Source organism: Neopsephotus bourkii, unplaced genomic scaffold (genome assembly GCF_033783945.1).
Source record: "Neopsephotus bourkii isolate Nb327-2 ecotype Australia unplaced genomic scaffold, CSIRO-AGI_Nbou_v1 NB_1638, whole genome shotgun sequence".
NCBI classification, from domain to species: Eukaryota; Metazoa; Chordata; class Aves; order Psittaciformes; family Psittacidae; genus Neopsephotus; species Neopsephotus bourkii.
The window spans coordinates 2,929,203-2,950,462 of NW_026902113.1; the positions used below are offsets into that span (position 1 = coordinate 2,929,203).

At 41.6% G+C, this 21,260-nt stretch overlaps 1 protein-coding gene across 1 annotated transcript; it reads right to left on the bottom strand.

Moving 5' to 3' along the window:
• Nucleotides 1–1,301: 1,301 nt before the first annotated feature.
• On the bottom strand, nt 1,302–19,000 carry TMEM123 (transmembrane protein 123). Its single transcript, XM_061374564.1, has 6 exons — nt 18,777–19,000; nt 13,078–13,146; nt 10,277–10,345; nt 4,917–5,108; nt 3,300–3,453; nt 1,302–2,376 (listed from the first exon to the last, which is right to left on the bottom strand). The coding sequence occupies exons 1-6, from the start codon at nt 18,841–18,843 to the stop codon at nt 2,352–2,354; spliced, it is 576 nt and encodes a 191-aa protein (XP_061230548.1). The 5' UTR covers nt 18,844–19,000; the 3' UTR covers nt 1,302–2,351.
• Between the last annotated feature and the right edge of the window lie 2,260 nt (nt 19,001–21,260).

Consider the following 21,260-nt stretch of genomic DNA (forward strand, 5'->3'; position numbering starts at 1 on the left):
ACCTGAAAGGAGGCCAGGTTTTACCTTTGCACTGACACATCTGTAGTCAGATAATTTTGCTTTACTATAGCAATGCAATTGCAAAATACATTACAAATGAGTGAGATGGGCAAAAATGCCCTTGAGCTGGTATTCTAAGATTTTAAAGTATATGCAAGTACTTCTTAATCAGTAGTTATGACTGGAAAAGGTTGATGGAATTATGAAGCCATCTACTAAAATAAAAATCCAACTAAACTTGATATAGTAACTCCAAAGATTAAATTTTATTTACTCATCTGTACAATAGAGGTAATCCCAGTAACTGAGTTGCACTTAATTTTCTTAATTTCTATAGAGGATCTACAGTTCTAGTGAAGAATTGTTTACAAACTCTGCAAGTCCAACCCAGGTTTTCCACTAAACAATGCAATTAGAAGAAATCACAAAATGTTACTTTCAAACCACTCTTCCCCCTAGATCTTTACCTCAGTAAAAACCAAACCAGACCTGCTATGCCCACATCAGGTGCCTACCTGGTGCTATTAAGGCTACTCATTAGCCATGGTTTGCTGGAGTCAACTGTGCCTTGGACTCAACAGTTTTACTGCTTGTAAAGGAAAAATACAGCCACTTTAACATTGCATCTCAGAATAAATTATTGCTCAACAAAAAGGTTAACCTGTGTCAGAGCTGTAGTCTTATTTTCCCTGAGGAGTTGTATCCCATTTCCCTGACAGAGCTACATGCAGTTCCTGGTGTGACCTTCAACTGTGCCTACCTCCCCACTGGGCCCTGCATTATCGATATTGCCAGCAGTAACCAGGATGGTCAAGTCCCACACCAACTCTCTTCACCAAGGACAGGTTTACAAGCAGAGCCTAAGCAGGACTGTATGATTATTCAGTGTTTCTTGATTCTTGCTCTAGTTTTCCTTACCCCAGTGTAAATCGGGAGCCCACCTACTGAAGCCAGCAGGTTTACCTCAGTTTACCTCAGTGCAGAACTGATACAGAAGCAGCATCAGCCATCTTGCACAGGACCCCCAGTGTATTTGGGCCTTAATCTAAAGGCCTTGAGACATGGCCCATTGCCTTCTGTGGCCTTTTGACCAGGCCTCTGCACACATGTGCAGCAGTACCAAGTTCTGAAAACAGTTGTAAAAATGCAAATCATATTCTTCTAAAATGCTATCTTACACATTTTCCACTTCTCTTTGTAACTTCCAGTGCTTATCAAATGCTGCTAAAACATTACATACAGATTCAAGGGATTGCTATATTCAACTTAAAGCCAATTTTCAGAAGCAGTTAGGTGCAATTAGATTTTCCCATTTTTATTTTACTTTCAATTGCACATGCTTCATTAGTAGAACATGCTATAAGAAAGAAGCTATGGATCATACAGGCTGTTTTCTTATAAGCACCCATTTGGAGGAAAGGGTTGATGGATGGTTATTTGCAGTCTGTCCATGCTTCCTGCAGCTAGGCTCAGGAAAGTCTTTGCAGGTCACTTGTGAGATGACTAAAGTTGTAAGTACACATTAGACTCATTTAGGTTGGAAAAGACCCTTAAGAAAGATAATCAAGTCCCACTGTTAATTCAGCACTGCCAAGTCTACCATGCCACTAAACCGTGTCCTCAAGTGCTGCATCTACACATCTTTTAACTTCCAGGAACAGTGACTCCACCACTCCCCTGGGGAGTCTAATCCAGTGTTTGACAACCCCTGGATGGGGTGAAGAAGTTTTTCATAAAATTCAATATCTAAACCTCCCCTTCTGCAGCTTAAGACCTTTTCCCCATTATTACCTTCTATACAGTCAGCAAACCATGTCCCCTTATAGCACAATAAAAATTAATTAAGTTGTTCAAAATCCAAAATTTCTAAACTACAGTTTGCATCAAATTTCAAAATAAATACAGTTTAATACAAAATCTTAGGAAAAAAATACTCCATTTTACTTGCAAAAACCTATGCCTGGTCTCAAATGTATCCCAATTAATCTACTATATCCATTATAGAACACACCAGATTTAGAAAGTATGTGAAAAATAACTAAATTGCAAGGCTGAGATCCACTGTGCTATTTTAGACTTGTGTGTGTACCTGAAAATGACCCAAGATGTGCGTTTCTTTACATTTGGCTACAAATACTGGAAAAAGAAAATACTGTCTCTACAGAGCACTGAGTTCCTCTTCTTATGAAAACCAATGCAAAAAAATCAGGATATTTAAAGAGGTTCTCAACATTTTGCAGGATCACACCAAAGGCAGGTCTAGAGACTGGTATCATCTTTATGAAAGAAACTCTTTCAGAAGCAAGTTAAACAGCTGTGACAGGATGGGTTTCTTCTTCCCTGCAGTCTCCTTAAATGATGGCATCATGTTCATCACTGTAATAGAAACACAGTAATTAATGTCCTACAGTACAAGCAACTGTCAATATGAGAAACAGGCACCCAGCTGCTGCTAACTGAGGAGGTTATTTTGTGAACAGAGAATATCCTGCTGGGAAGGACTAAGGGCACATTGCTCTGGGAGTTACAGTCCTCTCTGAGCCAAATCTTAAGTTAACAGAACAACTGCATTTTGCCAACACTCCTCCAGCTTCACTAACTTCATTTTTGCTTTCATTCAAGTATATATTTTTGCATCAGCTATTGCAGTGTCATTTTTATCCTATCTCACCCGTACGCAGTAGTAACAGGCAATTAAAGCCAGTTTAAAAGCTCAGCAACAGGTTTCCTTTTAGATACTGTTGATATAAATTCTGTAATATCCATTCAAACACCAACGTGGGAAAATGTGCAGCAGGGACTGGTTAAATTCCACAACCAGCAAGCAAAATTCAAGATAGAGAGAAAATATGAGGCCTAAACAGTAACATCCCAACAAGTCTAAGACATCACCTCACTAAAAAAAAGCTTCTCAACTGAGATGGAGGGTACTCAATAGGAAAAAGAAAAGCAACCTGTTTTTCAGAATTCACAGTTCTTAAACTAATTATTAGACAAGGAGTCAAGTCTGGAAGCCTGGAAGAAAACTAGGTAGAGCTGAGCATAAATGGTGAATGAGATGGTACAATTTTGATTGAGCTATTCACTATAAAAGGGGTGAGATACAAGACAAAGCTCTCTCACAGAGGAGAGGCATAATAATGAGGACTAGCTGATGTGGTGAAAGACAAAATATCACAGTTAAGTCTCTTAATGTGCATTAAACCAATGTGTCCAACAGTTCATTCTCCTTGTTTAGTTTGTCTATGTCCTCTCAAGAAAGTAATACATTAACAAGGGACAATCCCCTGGGAACTTACATGGTTCTGTACTGAATGCCTCTTCTAGAGTGATAGGTTTTGCATCCAATGTAGAGAATAACTAGGACTCCAAGCGTCAGCAGAATGCCACCTACAAAACTGCCCACATCAAATCTGGAGGTTTTGGCTATGACAGCCTCAGATTTTGATGTGCCTGAAAAAAAAGATAACAAAAGGCACTTTTTACAGAGCTTGCAAAACTGTGCTTTGTGGGACTTGTCTATATCCTGCCCACCCCACTGACCTACCATCTAAAGACCCAGTCAGGCAACTTTAACTTACATCACCTGGCAGGACACCAGCCAAGCACACTGAAACCTGGAACTCCATTTTTAAGAGCCAGATTCTGGTTACACAGGATCCAACTGCTTGCTGTCTTTGAAAGACCGACTGTAACTTCTTCTCTCCATTTCCCTCTTTCCATTTTCCCCCTACTCTCCCCCTCTTTCACACATGCAGCTCCTGCCCAAGAAGGGAAAGGCCTGTTCTAGTGTGTTTCATGTACCCTTCAATGGGCCAATTTAACTCACCAAGCTGGCCTGAAATTAATGCCAGGAAATTAAATTTAAGAAGAAAAGGAAGCTGCCTTAAATCAGACAAGCATAGTGCATCAGCCTGCAGAGTGATCCAACAACCACCAAGTCAGCCAGCGTAGTTATGTGATGGGAGTAAAATACTTTTGGTGGCAATGAGCTGTTGGATTGCTTTGTCTCATGGAACTGCACTCTCACTCTCCAAGTGAGATCAGCTCTGCATCCCAACACAAATATTGACAGAGATAACATGACCTGAGGTAAGCTGTAGCAGTTTTGGTGTGAAAACTGGTTTTATCTGCTACAAAATTCCATGAAAAGACCTGGTCTGTGCCTGTCTCTATTTATACTTGCTACAGGGAGTGTTTTGTGGCCAACTAGAAGTTCTGCTGATGACAGCTTTACCCACCTGATAACACTTTGCTGACATGTCAGTCACCCTAACTTGTTTGGAAGCGTAAGCATGAAGTGGTACAAACTAGCCATAAGGAAATACCGAATTCTGCACCTGTTTTTCGGTACTGTTAAACTGTATTTGACAACTTCTACATGAAGAGAGATTCATTCATAGTCATACTCTACCCTCTGTTAGGGATAACATTCAGTACACTACTAACAAAACTCAGTCTTTCTATCAAGGCAGCAGGCATATTTTCAGCCACATATCAGCTGTGAAAAAGGAAGTATTAAGAGACAGGTTCAAGTAAGCTGCAGAATGGAGAGCTGAACAAATGCAGAAGTTGTATTTAAAAGCCAGGCTTTCTCCTAATACTGCTAACCTCCTTGCTGGTAGCTGCTGGTTCAAACCACTTGCGTTTTATTTTATTTTATTTTATTTTTATTTTATTTTATTTTATTTCCTATATGTATCAGGTCTCTCAAGTTAAGCGAAGCCTTATTTAAGTAAGTGGATTGCTCAGAACAACATCATTGTAGCCAACTCAACTAACAAAACCCCACCTTACTCTCATTTTTCAGCATGCAAATAACTTATTTAATAAAACTACCAACTCTAAAAAATTCATGTACAACGTGTGCCAACACGTACACAAACCTTTATGAGCATCTTGAAATGTGAACTCACCTGTTACAGAAGTGAAAGAAATCTTGGAAGTGGTCACCACTGTAATATTCGGTTGTGATGATGTGACTGATGGAGCTGTGGTGAATCTTGTTGTCTGGCTGGTTTTGGTGGGTTGAGTCGTCAAGATGACAGACATAGTGGTGTTGATGGGCTGACTGGTGCTGGTAGGGTGAGTAATATGGGTGGACGTACCTGGGAAATTTTTATTAGTGATATTACACGGAAAAATTCTTAAAAAAATAAACTGCATACTCATTGCATAAAATAGTATTTATCATGGCTAAAGAGAATGACAGAGTAACAATGAAAATGCCACTGCATGGCTGTCCAGGCTTGCATACAGACTCTTCCCCTGTGCACTCCATTTGGAAAGACCTAACTTCAGATTTCTAAGGCTCAAGGTCAGGAATGGTTTAAAGGAAAAGCAGTAAAGAAAATCTGGGTAATATTGAAGAATTTTTAGAAGAAGGGTCCTATAACACTCTCCAATTCCATAGAATCATGCCAAACTTACAGTATTTTAAAATGTGATGAAATCCTGGATCAAGATTTGCTTTGCATTTGAAGCACACAACTTTCCAGAAAACTAAGCTTTTCTGACAAGAAGGAATTCTGTGGGAAAATGCCCTCCATCCCACCTCTGTTTATTAATGATTTAATCTTTAATTTGCTTTTGAATGAAACACTGACTTTAATAAGGCTGCATGTATATTAAACTTACCAGAAAGAATTCAGTATGTATGTCAAGCTTAGGGTTTAAAAAGTCTTCCACATGTGATAAAAGTTCAACCACAGTAAATCTGCTGGCTGGTATTTACCTAGTAGTGAGCTTTCTTTCAAGGTTAAAGCAAAGATTGGAATGTTGTTTCACAAGTTTAAGTGACACCTAATGGCTTTTAATTTTACTTTGCTTTACATAACACTCCCCTTCCCTCCTCAGAAAGCAATAATGAATTGTTCAGAATGCCACGAAGCAAAATTCAATAATAGAGATTTATATTTATAGCAAAATCTTTAGAACCTCAGTAGAAGGCAACCAGCTAGAATGATCTTAAGAATACTCACTTTTCTAAGCAGGAACAAACAAGAAACATAAAGACTATTATGCAACCAGTATTTCTCTAAGAAGACAGTATGAGGCTTTTATGTATGAAGGAATTTTTGGAAGAAGCTCTCTTTGCAGCTGTCTTAGAACAGTTAGGGTTGGAAAAAACCTTAAGATCATCTAGTTCCAATCCCAACACCTCACACTAAACCATATCACCCAAGACTCTGTCCAACCTGCTGTTGAACACCACCAGGGATGGAGCATTCACAACTACCCTGGGCAACCCATTCCAGTGCCTCGTCACCCTCAGAGTAAAGAACTTCTTCCTTATATCCAATCTATAAACTTGCCCTGTTTAAGTTTGAACCTGTTACCCCTGTCCTATCACCACAGTCCCTAATGAAGAGTCCCTCCCCAGCATCCCTATAGGTTCCCTTCAGGTACTGGAAGGCTATGAGCTCTCCACACAGCCTTCTCTTCTCCAGGCTGAACAGCCCCAACTTTCTCAGCCTGTCTACATATGGGAGGTGCTCCAGTCCCCTGATCATCCTTGTGGCCTTCCTCTGGACTTGTTCCAACAGTTCCATGTCCTTTTTATGTTGAGGACACCAGAACTGCACACAATACTCCACGTGAGGTCTCATGAGAGCAGAATAAAGGGGCAGGATCACCTCCTTTGACCTGCTGGTCACACTCCTTTTGATGCAGCCCAGGATACGGTTGGCAGAAAGCGGCGAGTGCACACTGTGGCTCATGTTAAGTTTCTAATCAACCATGTTAAGTTTCTATTATTCTGTATTATTTCTATAACCTAACACAAACTGGATTAATTCTCAATGCCACAAAAGCTTTTCAGTATGGATATTTAAATGTTTAATTATACCCATGTTCAAACTTGCTAAAACAACTGAACAATAGGTAGTTTCATCTCAATTCCACTGCACACTTAATACATTTCTGCTTTTTTGTACAGTATCTAAAATGCTTCTATAGAATAATCTTCCTTTACGTGCTGTTTAAAACATGAGAACTTACACACAGAATGGTGTCTTTGCTAAGACTTATGTATGTCTTCTTACAATACAGATGTGAACGTCAAAAACATAAAACCCAAACAATATGACAGTGTAAGCATTCAGAAATGACCTACACAACATTTTTGAGACATTTAACATTAAAACTACTTAAACAGCCCAATACAGTCCTATAGAAAATGATTTTTATTTTCCTGTTCTTTGATGCTATAATTGTATTGTGCCATAACCCTGGGAAACACTTTGAAATGAGCAGTCATTGTGATGGAACAGTTGGAGTACTATATTCATGTGCTTACCTTGTTACAATTAGGAAATTCAGTTCCTCTATGAAGCATGTACAAAATACATCAGATAAAATTCAGGGCACATTTTAATACTTGACAGGTAAACTCCTCAAAGGCACAATGATCTATAAATGTCAAATGGTTCCTCATTGTAGGAAATAAGCAAGGAAATGTCTATGTAGAAACCATCTACAGTTATATGACATGAAACCAGACCTGGTTACTGCATTCCTAATAGAAAGGATACCAAAAAAAAAAAAAGAAGGTAACTCTGAAAGCAAGTGTAACCAGTCAGTTTTCTGTGGGTTTTTCTTATTGTTACTGGGGTTTTTTAAAAGCCATAATTTCTGAGTGTCAAACTGGCTCCTGTTTCTGAGCAATATAATGGTTGCTCCATACATAGCATTATTAAATGATGTTACACAAAGATGGTGTTTATTCCAGAAACATTAAATTACCCTACATAAAACCCGAGTCAGCACAAACAACATCCAAGCAGCCATCATGAGGAATTTCAGCAAATCTGTGTATTACCTTTCCCCTCTCCTACTAGCCATCTTTTTTCTTACTTTACCAAGATTACAGCACTTGCTGATGTAACATAAAAAGCAAAATCTGGTTAATCCCTTACAGACTTATGTTTCATGATGTATTTAGCATCAGTCATTTCAAAACATCAGTGGGAGGCTCTGAGGCAGCTGGAGAATTTGGGAAGCTGACATGAACTGGACACAAATCTGTTCTTCTGTGTATTTGAAAGATATTATTTGAAAGATATTTTACCAACAGAGTTAAGATGAAAGAACATTTTCTAGCAATATCTGTCCTTTTATCTTTTATTTCCCTAATTATTTTTCACACAAAAGACAGCTGGGCTTCACAGAACTTCATTCTAAACAAACCTGGACTGCCTGAGTGAATTTTATTATTTGAAAAGCAGACATGCCAGTAATGTAGTTAAGGTTTATGATGCTTTATTTTAAAAGAGACAAGTATTTTACTTTGTATGCTGCCTTTGTGAGATATGCTATATCCATAAAATTATATATATAGTATAAAGATAAGAATTCTTAGCAGCATGCACTATTCCCTTAGTATTCTAACTCAGTAAGACCAAACACTACTCAAATTGCATAAGCACGGTGCTGACATAGAAAGTAATTATTATTGAATGCTCTTCCTAAAACAAATAAATACTCTCTTTTGCATGGGAAATAACTGGAAGAGACTTTTGCTTCTGCCATGAAAAGCTTCCCCCAAAAAAGAAAAACTAAAATAAAAAAAAGACTGAGAAAATCAAGTACACATATCCTGCAGTCTTTATTCTGAAAAGGTCAAGACAGATAACCAAACTGGATGAACACTGGATGAACTGGATGTTCTAGAATCTATGAAGTTTCTAACCAAGTAAAAAAAAAAGAAAAGTCTATGAATCATAAACCCTGTGAAGCAAGGCACAGCTGTCTGTTAGGTTTGTACTGTGCTTAAAAAGGCTCTGGCCTCTTTTTAACTGTTATTATCCAAACACAGCAAAGTTCAGACCTCTGCAAGAAACCCATAATCAATGTTGGAGCAGAGAGTTGAAGGGTCGGAACACAGGGTGGGTGAAACACCTGTGTTAACAATGACTTTACTCATGGGGAAGGCCCTAAGGCAACAAGGTGATTATAAAATTCTCTCCACTATTCAAGTAGGACATGTTTAAACTGGTACACTGCAGGCAATGGAATGAGACACCACACTAGTTCCTTGCTATCAAATGGAAGGTCTTTGCATCTTTGCAGAGATTCCTCCTCCCTTCCCTCCCCCCAGGTATTTTATTCTTAAATGAGTAACAAGCAACTTCTGAGTGTGGTAGCTCAGAGGTTATCTGCAGACTAGAGAAACACAAAGCAAGAGTTGCGCTGGAAATGGCATGACATAGCTGGGACCTCATGATCAGCATAAAACTCCACAAACACACAAAGAATCCTAGGGCAGGCACAATATTTCTGCCCTTCTTCCACATGGCTCTTAGCACAAAGGGGATCCAGTTCATACATGGAAATAGCTTCTCTTCCCTCAGATATAACCTTTGATCTGTGCACCACAGACTGAACAACTGCATAACGTTAGTTCTTCTCCGATCTTTACTGATGTGGTGAAATACACCTGTGCAAGTTCGTCCAGAATTCTTTTTAATTTCTTTTTTTTTAATAATCTCATATTGACATAGCCAACAGTTGGAGCACTGCATATACAAGTGGATGAACTTTTCCTGTCACAGGTTAAATGTCTGCTTTCAGGCTTCCTACAAAGATGTGTTTTGTAAACACATTACTTATGTGGGAGCATCACAACTACAACACTGCTGCCTTGGGAAATAATGCTCACCTACAGTTCTTTTGCCAAGTTGTGAAGAAAGAGGGTAGTAGTAGAACAATGGGAAAAGTACCCATGACAGATTGTCCTATATCTGCTGCTTTTGTCTCAACTCCAGTGTTTGGTGCTATGAGCTCTATAAGGACTATTCCCTGTAAGGTTTATTTTCTATGGTATAAGGTGGCATGAGTCTTACCTAAAAGGAAATGGACTCTTATTCTTGAAACTCAAGCCCCCAGGACTTCATTATACCCTAAATCTCTTCAATGTCAAATAACATTAAACAGATACACACTGTTCGCACAATAACTGATGCATGAAAATGGAAGAAATTTGCCTAGAGAGAAAAATTAACTTTCAATTCTCCCTTGAAATTTTATTTTGATAACTGTTTTTCAATGGCACCAGAAATGTCATTGCTCCTACTGGAGAAACATGTTATCTAAACATGAAAAACAGTATAGCTTAATTTCGGAGTTGTTTTACAAGTTGTCTCTCAGCCCTAAAATGATAATGCCTCTCTCAAATACCCACTTTTGTTGGGTACTTCATTCAAATTTGGAGTTATCTGGGGTATATTTGCAGCTAGCTTCTAGGTTCATAGTAACAGACAGATGAAAACATACATACCTACTGTAGATGTTGCTGTTGATTTTGTAGATGATACAATAGTGAGATTGGAGGGCAAACTACTATTGCCTTCAAGGAAAACAAAACAAGAAAAGAAGTATTATTAATTTTCATTTTAACGTACCCACAACACAATACTTGGGCTATCTCTGAAGGCTACAGGTGTGAGCAGAGCAGAAAGTATTCCATCCCAAACCAGATGAGTTTACTCCTTTGCAAAACGCTTCCAGATCTCAGTGCAGCAAGAAAATTGTTACAGTGTATGTACAGCAGTGCCCAAATCTGAATTCTTTACATCTCCTCTTTTTTCTCTCTTCCACGTCTACACCATGTCCTATTCCAGCTGCTGTTACCAGCTATACTGTCACTGACATTCTTGACCTACATAAGCAGTGTAGGGTTTTTTCCTCTAGTTTTTATTCCTCTATTTCAGTTCTGCTTCCTGTCCCTCAATCCTTTTTTTTTCCTTTCATTTTTCCGCATCTCTGCTACAAACTGGTCTCATGCTGGGCACAGAGTAGTCAGGGAGGGAAAGACCAATACCCTGTGAAGCATCTTTCAGTAAGATTATGCTCTTTCTACACAGACGGTCTTAAGAATGTACCTGTTTCCAAAAACTTAAAACATAAACCATGGTTCAGTCTTAATGGCTTTGTCCTTCCTTCCTTTCTTTCACTTCTACTTTACCAGTTTTCTTTTCAGCAACTCATGCTACTTCTGGGTTCTCAGGCACCCTCCCACTTCTGTCCTCATTGCTGCACCCATCTTCCGAGTTTCTTACAGATTTATGGTCTCTTCCTCCAGGCACAGAGCTACTGAGCTTTCTGGTAACTCGCATTCGTGGGAGCACCACTGTCCATGCCTTCCTCCCTTCATTCTGCACTATTGTCTATGCCCATTCTGTGATTATTCTCTGAAGTGACCGATCTTTTACAGCATCCTCCCACACTGCTAGTGCTATCTGCCTCGCAGCAGCTCTACTGCTTTTCCGCATAGCTGGAAAATAAAAAGGCATGACCTCAATGATGATGAGAACAGCAACAGAGCTACCAAAATCAAGAAGCCTATTTCCTTTTAACAGACGTGCTGTTCTTACCACTGGAGAAATCTAGTCTAAACCAGTTCTGGCAACCCTCTTTGCAATTGCATATATGTTTTGAACAAGCTCAGGTGTAGAAACAAATGCAACAAATTTTTATATCATCTACCAAAAAAGAGGAGGGAGGAAATTACAGAGGGAATCACCTGGAGTTTTCATTGACATAACCCACCATCGTGGTTTAATCCCAGCCAGTAATTCAATGCCAAGCAGCCGTTCGCTCACCCCCCCTTCCTCTCTCTGCTCCCAGAGGGATGGGGAGGAGAATCGAAAGAATGTAACTCCCATGGGTTGAGATAAGAACAGTCCAGTAACTTAGGTATAACACAAATCACTACTGCTACCACCAATAATAATGAGTGTAATAACGAGGGAAGAGAATACAACCACTCACCACCCTCCGACTGATACCCAGCCTGACCCAAGCAGTGATGTCACCCTTCCAGGTAACTGCCCCCAGTTTATATACTAGGCATGACGTGCTGTGGTATGGAATACTTCTTTGGTCAGTTTGGGTCAGGTGTCCTGTCTCTGCTTCCTCTCAGCTTCCCCTCCCCCCTGGCAGAGTATGAGACTCACAAAGTCCTTAGTCAGAGTAAATATTACTGAGCAGCAACTAAAAACATCGGAGTTACCAGTGCTGTTCCCAGGCTGAAAGTCAAAAACACAGCCCTGCACCAGCTACTAAGGAGAAAAATGACTGCTACTGATGAATCCAGGACACCCATCATTGCGTACTGTACACACAACCCTTGGATATATACTGACACAGCTGGAATATTAAGTTGCAGATTTAAATTGCCTTTGAGAAACAGTCTGTGATTGTATAAATAATTTTTTTTCTTGGATATGCTGACTTTTATAACAACGTAAGCCATGGATATGCCTGTGGCTACACCTTTCCCATACTGGCCCACTACTGTAACCAGAACACAGCTTTGGGTTTCCCCCACATTAAGAGTGCTTACTTCTGCAACCCTGGGAAAACAACTGGATGTGGACTGCATGCTTATACAGGTGAAAAGAAGCCATGTACACTGCCTGGGATTTGGGTGTGGAGTTTGGGAGTCAGCAATGAAATCAACTCATGACAGGGTGAGTCAATGAGCAGAGTACTGGCTATACATTCCACTAGCTGGCCAACAGCGAGTGATACGAGCGAAGGAGTACAGGGCAAAATGTCTCAAGGAACATGCCTTTTGCATGGTACATGCTTAAAGGTGTACAGCTTAATGACGTCAAAGTGAGACTACACTAGGAAATCAGTGTGTGCTTTAGCAATGAGCTCAAGCACAGTGCACCTAGAATTCATTCTGACATTAAAAATAAAATGAAGGAGTGCTTTGCCTTTTTCTCAAGAGCACTCAATTCCAGCCTAGCAGACGTCTTGAGCTGGTGGTTCTCTTTTTAACTGTATATTGGTCTTTCTAGTTCTAGACATCAAGTTTTCCCACTTCTCTTTTCTCTGTTACTCTGGGGTACCTAAGTATATGAGGATTAAGTTGTGTTCTGCTATTCTTAAGTATCTTTAGTTGTCCTGGAATAGATGTGGCAATTAGAGTACCTCCCTCCTACCCTACAGCTATTCACAATTCAATAAAATGAAATAAAGGGCAAACTATTATAGAGCAGTTTAAGGTACACAAAATACATACTGTTTTACTTGATGCTACTGAGGAACACCAACAGAAATGCGCATTACCTTTCAACTTAGGGTCTGGAATCGTTGTGAAGGGTGTAGTACTGCTGGTATTCATCATCTCTTCACTTCCTACATAAAACCCAAGAAAATAAGATAATTTTAGGTGCTTTATTACTAAGAAGTGGGGGGAGAGGGGAGGAAGTTTGTACAACATCTGTCAACTGCTTTGGGCATAGAAGCGACTAAACTGTTATGGACAGGAGTTAGGTACAATGATGATGTAAAAGCACGGTACCACAACAGCCTGCTCTTAGCACATTAAAAATGACACCTGCACTACTCAACCATCAAATGAACTGGAACTCCTTCCCATCCTCAGTTTTATCTTCCCCATCATCGCCATCCCAAATTCTCTTTCTTGAGATGAAAGGAAACTGAAAGAAGAGGCAGAAAATCAGGCCTTCCTTCAGTAATAACATGACCTACATTACCTACAGCAAAAGAGAAAGAACTTCCCATGTAAATCTTTTCCTATAAAGCCTGCAATGCATTTGCAGGCAGATGGGCACTTGCTCTGCCCCTACATGGGCAGCATGGTAAAACAGTAAGCTCCATTCAGAAGTTACATTGCTTAGTTTAGGGCTATAACAGCATGCTAATGCATTCATACAGCATTTGACAGGTGGAAAGTGGGATAGAGAAGGATCACATCCCCAGTGAAGTATCATCATACCCTAAAAGGTTCCTCTGTCCTTAGGCCTGGTCTGCAGACAAGTGGTAAAATTTAGAGAAACGACACAGAATGAAAAGTTTGGCACTCACACACATGCAAGAGGATCACTTGTGTGGATTCTGCCTTTGCCAAGCAGCGTTCAGTTTTGATCACTTACAACAATATTCTGCTAAAGGCAAGTGAATAACCTGAACTAAGTATCACAGAAATAGGGCATTTTCTTAGTGGTTCCAAAACCTTAGTGAAGATCTCAGAAACGTAAAATTTGCAAATACAAATGGCAAACCACTCATCGTATCTAACCCCTGTAATATGAAGACTCCGGGCAGCGCTGCAAGATACGTCAGACTTTTTAATTAGGGAGCTTAGGCAAAACAGGCAAACAAACAAACAAACAAAAAAGAAATATGGGACATAGGTAAACTAAGCTTCCCAGGGAAGGATCCAGTCCTGCCGAGCAAGTCACCCCACACTGAACAATGACTTGAGGAAGCTAAGCCAACAGAACATTACCCCCCCCAACAACAGCACACAATGGGTTTAGGTACCTCAACCAGCAGAATGGGCTCCCTGTAGGATTAGATGAAAGACAGAGGCAAGAATTAAAAGAGAAGACAGGACTGTGTTAGTCCTAGTTCAGATCAGCTTGGATTGCACACCTTGAAGGACATCGAGGACCTTATCCAGCTTAAAAGATACAGTCATTTTTTTTTTCCCCCTTCTCAAAAAAACCCCAAAGACTGACAGGTTTCTTAATTTGGATCACTAGCAGCTGCTCCAGAATACAAGTACATACTAACATGGGGTACTGCATAAGAATATGCCACACTGGAATACATGGCACTGAATAAGACAAGTGAAAAATCTTTATATGACACTATTCCCAAACTGCTGTGTATCCTCAGACTGTGGTTTTGGATCTGAAGCAGTGTGTATTACTACAGGGACAGTAGGAGACTTCATCCAGAGAGGCAGGAAGAACTCCTGGGTTAAGGCAAAAGGAAAAGCAGCATATGCTTTTACACACCGATGGCTCTGACAAGAAGGCCCAAAGCAAAACAGTGTGGCCTTCTCCAGGGAGCAGAAGTGCCAGGGCCAGAATTCTGCACTGACCGAGGTGTACACATGCAGGTGTGAGTATTGATTCTACAAATCTTGATAGAGAAACTCCATGCTGATGCTTATTTCCCCTGTGATGCAGGGAAAAGAGGAAGGCGAGGAGGAACGAAGGATCTCCCTGTTAATTTTTCATGATGAAACAGAACCAAACCAAGGAAATACCCAAGGTAAAACAACGCACCACATACTGGAAAAGAATAGAGAAAGGGCGTCAACAACATTTTTGTCTAACAACTGTTTTCCTGTGTTTAAGGTTAGGTGCAGCTGCAGCTCAAAATATAACTGCTTGTGGCTGCCTGGGGTGTATCTGAAGGCAAGTGTGCTTCCTGAAGTGAAACACTACTGCACAGTCTGGTACACCAAGCGCCTGCAGGGCCCCTCGCGGTTTTGTTGCTCTACTGCATTAAGACGACAGAAGCTGGAGACAATCTGGATAAGCAAACTTTCAAAAGGGCAAAATTAGGACAGTTTTTCTAGCTTTATAGCTGGAATTCAGCTTCCAGAAGTGGCAGGCAGACACAGGAGCTGAAGATCCAAGTTTGTGCTAAACACACAGAATCACAGAGTTCTTTGGGTTGGCGGGGACCTTAAAGATCATCCAGTTCCTGCCACAGGCACACCTTCCACTAGACCAGGTTGCTCAAAGCCCTGTCCAACCTGGCCTTGAACACTGCCAGGGAAAAGGCAGCCACAACTTCTTTGGGAAACCTGTGTAAGTGTATCACCACCCTCCCAGTAAAGAACTTCCTAATATCCCATCTGAATCTACCTTCTTTCAGCCACATAGACAGCTGCAACGTGACGGGGACAGCTCCAGTACTTACTGAAAACGAACACAACAAGATTTTAAATGGACATGATTTTGCCAGATCATGAAAAGATCAACAAAGTGGATAACACCCATGAACCTTTAAAGTTAGGAACCTGCAGTTTCCAGCTCAGGCAAATACAAAATTACTGTTCTCTGTAGATGAAGCCTGGTAAGAAGAAGCATCCACAGATAAGTGGTTACTACTCATTCAATTTCCTGCACGTAACAAAGGTCAATTTCCCCACTCCTGCAAAGTTATTTAAGATAAACATATTTATCTTGACAAATAAGATTTACAAAGAAACGTATCTGTAAGGACTTGTAAGTTTTATGACTAGTCTTAACTGAACCTCTTTGCAGAAAGATGTTAATACATAAACTCACATTTTTGCTAAGCACAACTTTACACGTTCATTTTGGGGACATTTCAAAAGTCATACATAAAATTTTGCCTTTGTATCTTCTCAAGTTTGATGCATTGCCAGTAAATAAGAGAGGTTTATGGCCAAGTCATTACATTTTTGTTGGTTTAAAACCCAAAAAGTACAGAAGCACTGACAATGCACACTCTATCAGGAAGATCTCAGACTTTGACACCAACCTCGAAGCAATCTAAATGAGTAACAGTTGAGGTACTGCGATGGCTAAAGCAGAGATGTTAAGAGCAGCAACTTCAGTATAACTCTGGCCTAGAGAGTCTCCACCATCAGGATACTCGTTCTTCTCAGCTGACATGAATGAAACTCAAATTCTGGAGATTAAAACAGAAACAACCCAGGACCCCAAATCTCCTGTAACATCTGCCAGGCAATTTTAACAAACTTTAAATCAAATCCCTGCTTTCTGGATACTTTCTTTCTTTTCCCTTTGACTCAAGAAGGTGTTTTGGTACCTATTTCGCAGTGGCATTCTTCACTTACCAAAAAAGTAGGTCATCCTGAGACAAAGGTCAGGCAGGATTATCCCAGCAACTTTACAGACATGCCTTAACATTGTGAAACTACTTCACAGTCTTGCAAAATGAAGTGTAAACACCACTGCATAGATGCTTAAGGAAAACCAAATGAAACTAACCAATCCTCAGCACTGGTCAATTTAAGAATGAAAAAGAACATCTTTTGCTGTTGTTTCTAAAAGAAGTTGAATCTAAGAGAAAGATGCTATGCCTGTTTTCAGGTCTGGAGGCTGCTGCTGCTTATTTTTTGTACTGAAAGTTGTTTTGTATACAGGTAAGATCTTGGAAGATGTTGCTAGCTATCTGTTCTGAACAGGAAGAGGATGGGAGCACCTTCCTGCCTGGGAGCATGCTTCTTCTTACTCCCTAAGGTATCAGGAAGCCAGCTGGGCTTTGCATAATAGTGGGAAGGATTTTTCCTGAACTGTAACATTTTAGTGAGCTTTCTTCCACTAACTTTAGTGACATACTGAAATAAACTGTCCAGCAGAGTAAAAGAACAACATTACGTTGAAATAACCAGCTTGCCCGAAAAAATAACTTGAGTAAGGACAAATCTACTGGGAGTAAGAGCAAACTTACTGCCACCTTCACTTTTTGCAAATCGTGGTATTTGATGGGTTTCACACTTTCTCTTGTGTGTTCATTAGTGAATCATAAGCTTTTGCTGAGATCAACACAAATCTCAGCAGAAGCTTCTGGAAGTTTCTGATAAAGTGTGCAGAAAAAAAGGATACTTCAATAGACACACTAGACTGAACCTTAAAAGGGCACAACTCTCCATATATTATAAACAGGGTCCATACCAGAAATCCACATATAAAGGAAAGACTATATTTGACCATCAAAAGTTAAATGAGATCATCTCTGCCCCAGGAGACAGCACTAACTGAATGCTCAGTTAAACCAGCACATGCACTCAGGAAGCAGCATGATAAAAGATCAGGCCTATCTTACATCAAACTAAATGACAGTCTACTGTGTGAAATGAAGGCCATAAGATCCAAAAGGCAAACCAGTACACAGAATACTGGTAAACTTCTTAAAAAAACAGCTTGGCTTGGGGTTTCCTTTTATTTTTTTTTTTTTTTTTTTTTTGTTAGGTCAATTATAAAGCTGTACATGTCCCTCATTTTACTTTTTTAATATCAATTATAATTTAGACTAGACAACATATTAACACTGCTGGACTGACTGATAATCCTCATTATATATGGCAAGTTAATTATGGTATCTATCTTTTGGCTTCTTTACTTTGGGAAGTATGGGGCACTTAAGTCTTCTGAAAAGGCAGTTCTAGGAGCTCAGACTTTTCTGTCTCTCATTTTATTTGAGTGCATGTCGATTGTTATCCCCCGAATCTGGTCTCCTACCACCCGAGTTAAAGCACAAGAAAACAGGAGGCTTTGCATTGACTAGAATCTGCCGTTGAAAAGAGGCATCGTTGCAAGCGTCGGGCAGAAGCACGACAGAACACACACCATCTGCCCCAGCAGCAAAACCACCACATCCCCGAAGCTGCAAAAAGCCACTGGCCACAATGACAGCGTGCGTCGGGGAACAGCGACAACACGCAAGGGAAGAATTTCCTCCCAGCCCGGCCTAGGGCACCGCAGCTTCTCCGGCTCTCCAAAGACCCGCTTATCCGGACACCACCACGGGCAGGCCCCCGTCACCTGCGGGCTCTGGGGAACATCTCCCGCTCGCCCCACCTCCCAGCTCATGCTCGCACTCGCAGGGGAGCAGGAAGACAGGAGCCAAGAGCGAGCAGGGCCGGGCGCGTTTGTGCCTCTCCCGCTGTGTGCGAACCCTCACACCCCAACCATCCCTTTCTCTGTGCTCTTCAGTTACGGTTTCCGCTTCAAACCCATCACGAGTACCAAGACTCTCGCTACGGTCCCGGCACGGCCCGGCGCAAGGTGCGCTCCCGGCTCTTAAGTGCCGGTGGGAAGAAGGAACCGGCAACCCCCCACGCTTGCTCGCACCTAGAAACCCGAGCCAAGGGCCACTCGAGCGAGCGAGCGCGCACCCGCACTCCCGGCCCCGCTCCCGGCTGCACTGCAAGGCCTGGGTCCGCACGGCTACCAGAGAGAAGCAGCGCTGTCGCCGCCCGCCCCGCCGCTGCCGCTACTCACGGAAACCGGGAGCGAGCAGCAGCAGCAGTGCTGACGTCCGCATTGCGCTGGAAGCGCCGGTGAGGAGCCGCATGGCTACCGAGGATACGGGGGACCCCCGGAACACGCCGGGCACTGCCTGCCCGCGCCGGCACAACGGAGGGAAGCGGACGGCTGAGCTGCGCGGTGCCGCCTCCTCAACGAAGGCCGCGACCTCAGCCCGCCCCTCCACGGGGACGTCCCGCCGAGGTCCGCCCCCTTCATCGTCCCGCCGGTTTTACAGCAGGCGGGGCGGTCGCGTGTTGCGGTACCGCAAGGAGAGAGCAGTCAGTTACTGCTGGAAGCGGTACTCGGGCACCGCGAGTGCCCGCGAGAGCCGGGGGAGCAGCTGGAGAGCGGCCTGCAAATAGCAGTCACCTTGTTGGTGTGAGCCGGTCCCTTCTAGCTCACACAACCCCACGCAACGCGACAGGCTAAGGGAAGAGCTGCTGGAAAGCTGCCCAGAGGAAAAGGAGGTGCTGACTGGAGGCCCCTAACATGAGCCAGCTTGTGCCCGGGTGTCAACGAAGGCCAACGGCATCCTGTTTTGTATTAGTAAGCGTAGCCAGCAGGGTCAGGGCAGCGATCATCCTCCTGTACTGGGCACTAGTGAGGCTGCACCTTCTGTCACTACGAGAAGGACTTTGAGGTGCTGGAGCATGTCCAAAGAAGGGAAACAAAGCTGGTTGCTATGTTGATTGCTCCGGAAGGGTCTGGAGCACAAGTCCTGTGAGGAGCAGCTGAGAAAGCTTGGGTTGTTTAGTCTGAAGAAGGCTCAGGGGTGACCTTACAGCTCTCTACAACTGCCTGAAAGGAGGTTGTAGTGAGGTGGGGTCAGTCTCTTCTCCCAGGTAACAAGTGATAGACAGGAGGTAATGGCCTCAAGCTGAACCACGGAAGATTTAGATTGGATATTAGGAAAAAAGTTTTCACTGAAAAACGTGAAAAATTTTTTTCACGTTTCATCATGACTGAAACACGCTGCTCAGGGAAGTATTGAAGTCACTGTCCCTGGAGCTGTTCAAAAACCATGTAAACAAGGCCGACAGTGACATGGTTTAGTGGTGGACTTCGCAGTCCTGGGATAACCTTTGGGCTTGATGATCTTAAAGTTCTTCTCCAACCTAGTTATGGTTCTATGATTCTGTGGTCACAGCCTGTTTAAGTGGTGCCCATTTTCAGACACTCTCTGGTTTGGTTTTATGCTGCTAAATCACCAGAGCTAATGCAGTAGAGGTATTCTGAAATTTCACTATGTGCTTAGGAAATTCTGAAACCAACCACAAAGGCAGTAAGGAAAAGTGAAAGGTAACAGCCATGTTCAATTCTTCCTAATTTTTCTTGTGTACCTCTAAGAGAGAGTTGATATTAGAAATTCATCTTTGAAAGGCAATTTATTAATGAGTAAAATCAAACTTGGTTATTTTTAAAAGGAAGGAAAACTACATACTGCTAAATATTGCTTTCTAATAAATTAGAAAAGAAACACTTGGATAATTGTAGGGTGATCATCACCAAAAATGAGGTAGAATGTTTGCCACATGTTACTACATTTGTGTTTGCTGCAGCACAGTGATGTTTCCATGTCAAGTGATGCATCTGAGCCAGAAACGGAAAGTGACTGGCCTGGGAGTACACAGGCTGTGAAACTACTTGGATACTGTGTGAAATCTGGTTTTCTTCCTTAATGAGAGAATTATACAGGCGTTTGCTCTGTAAGTGTCAGCAAGCCAGTGCTAAACTAAAATGTTGAATGAAGATTTTTTTTGTTTGTTTTGTTTTAAATAATTCTAGCCTACATAGGTCCCATAGTTTTCATTTGGTGAAAATAGGTGTGTGTGTTATACTTCCAGCATTTTCCTGCACGTTTGTTCTGCATTGCTTCCTGTGTGGTTCTCATGACTGAGGTACCTGAAGACTAACATGCGTTTTTTTCCTGTGAATTTTCTGAGATCATCTTCCAAAGCTTTCCTTTATGAGTGCAGTAGGAGGAGTATCTGCAGCTAGCTTGACTGCAGTAAAGCTCAGAAATACTCGTAACCCATATGAGGCAAAGCTTATAGAAAGAATAGGGACTATAGTGATAGGACAAGGGGTAAAGGGTTAAAACTTAAATAGGGGAAGTTTAGATTGGATATAAGGAGGAAGTTCTTTACTGAGAGGGTGGTGAGGCACTGGAATGGGTTGCCCAGGGAAGTTGTGAATGCTTCATCCCTGGCAGTGTTCAAGGCCAGGTTGAACAGAGCCTTGTGTGACATGGTTTAGTGTGAGGTGTGCCTGCCCATGGCAGGGGGGTTGGAACTGGATGATCTTAAGGTCCTTTCCAACCCTAACTATTCTATGATTCTAATATTTTTTGTTAAACTAATGTATATGTAGAAGATAAAGATACGAATGTTCGTGCACAGCTCCAGTGAATGTCAGGCTTAGAACACACTGGAAGCAATTTAATTTGAAGCAGCCTAATTGACA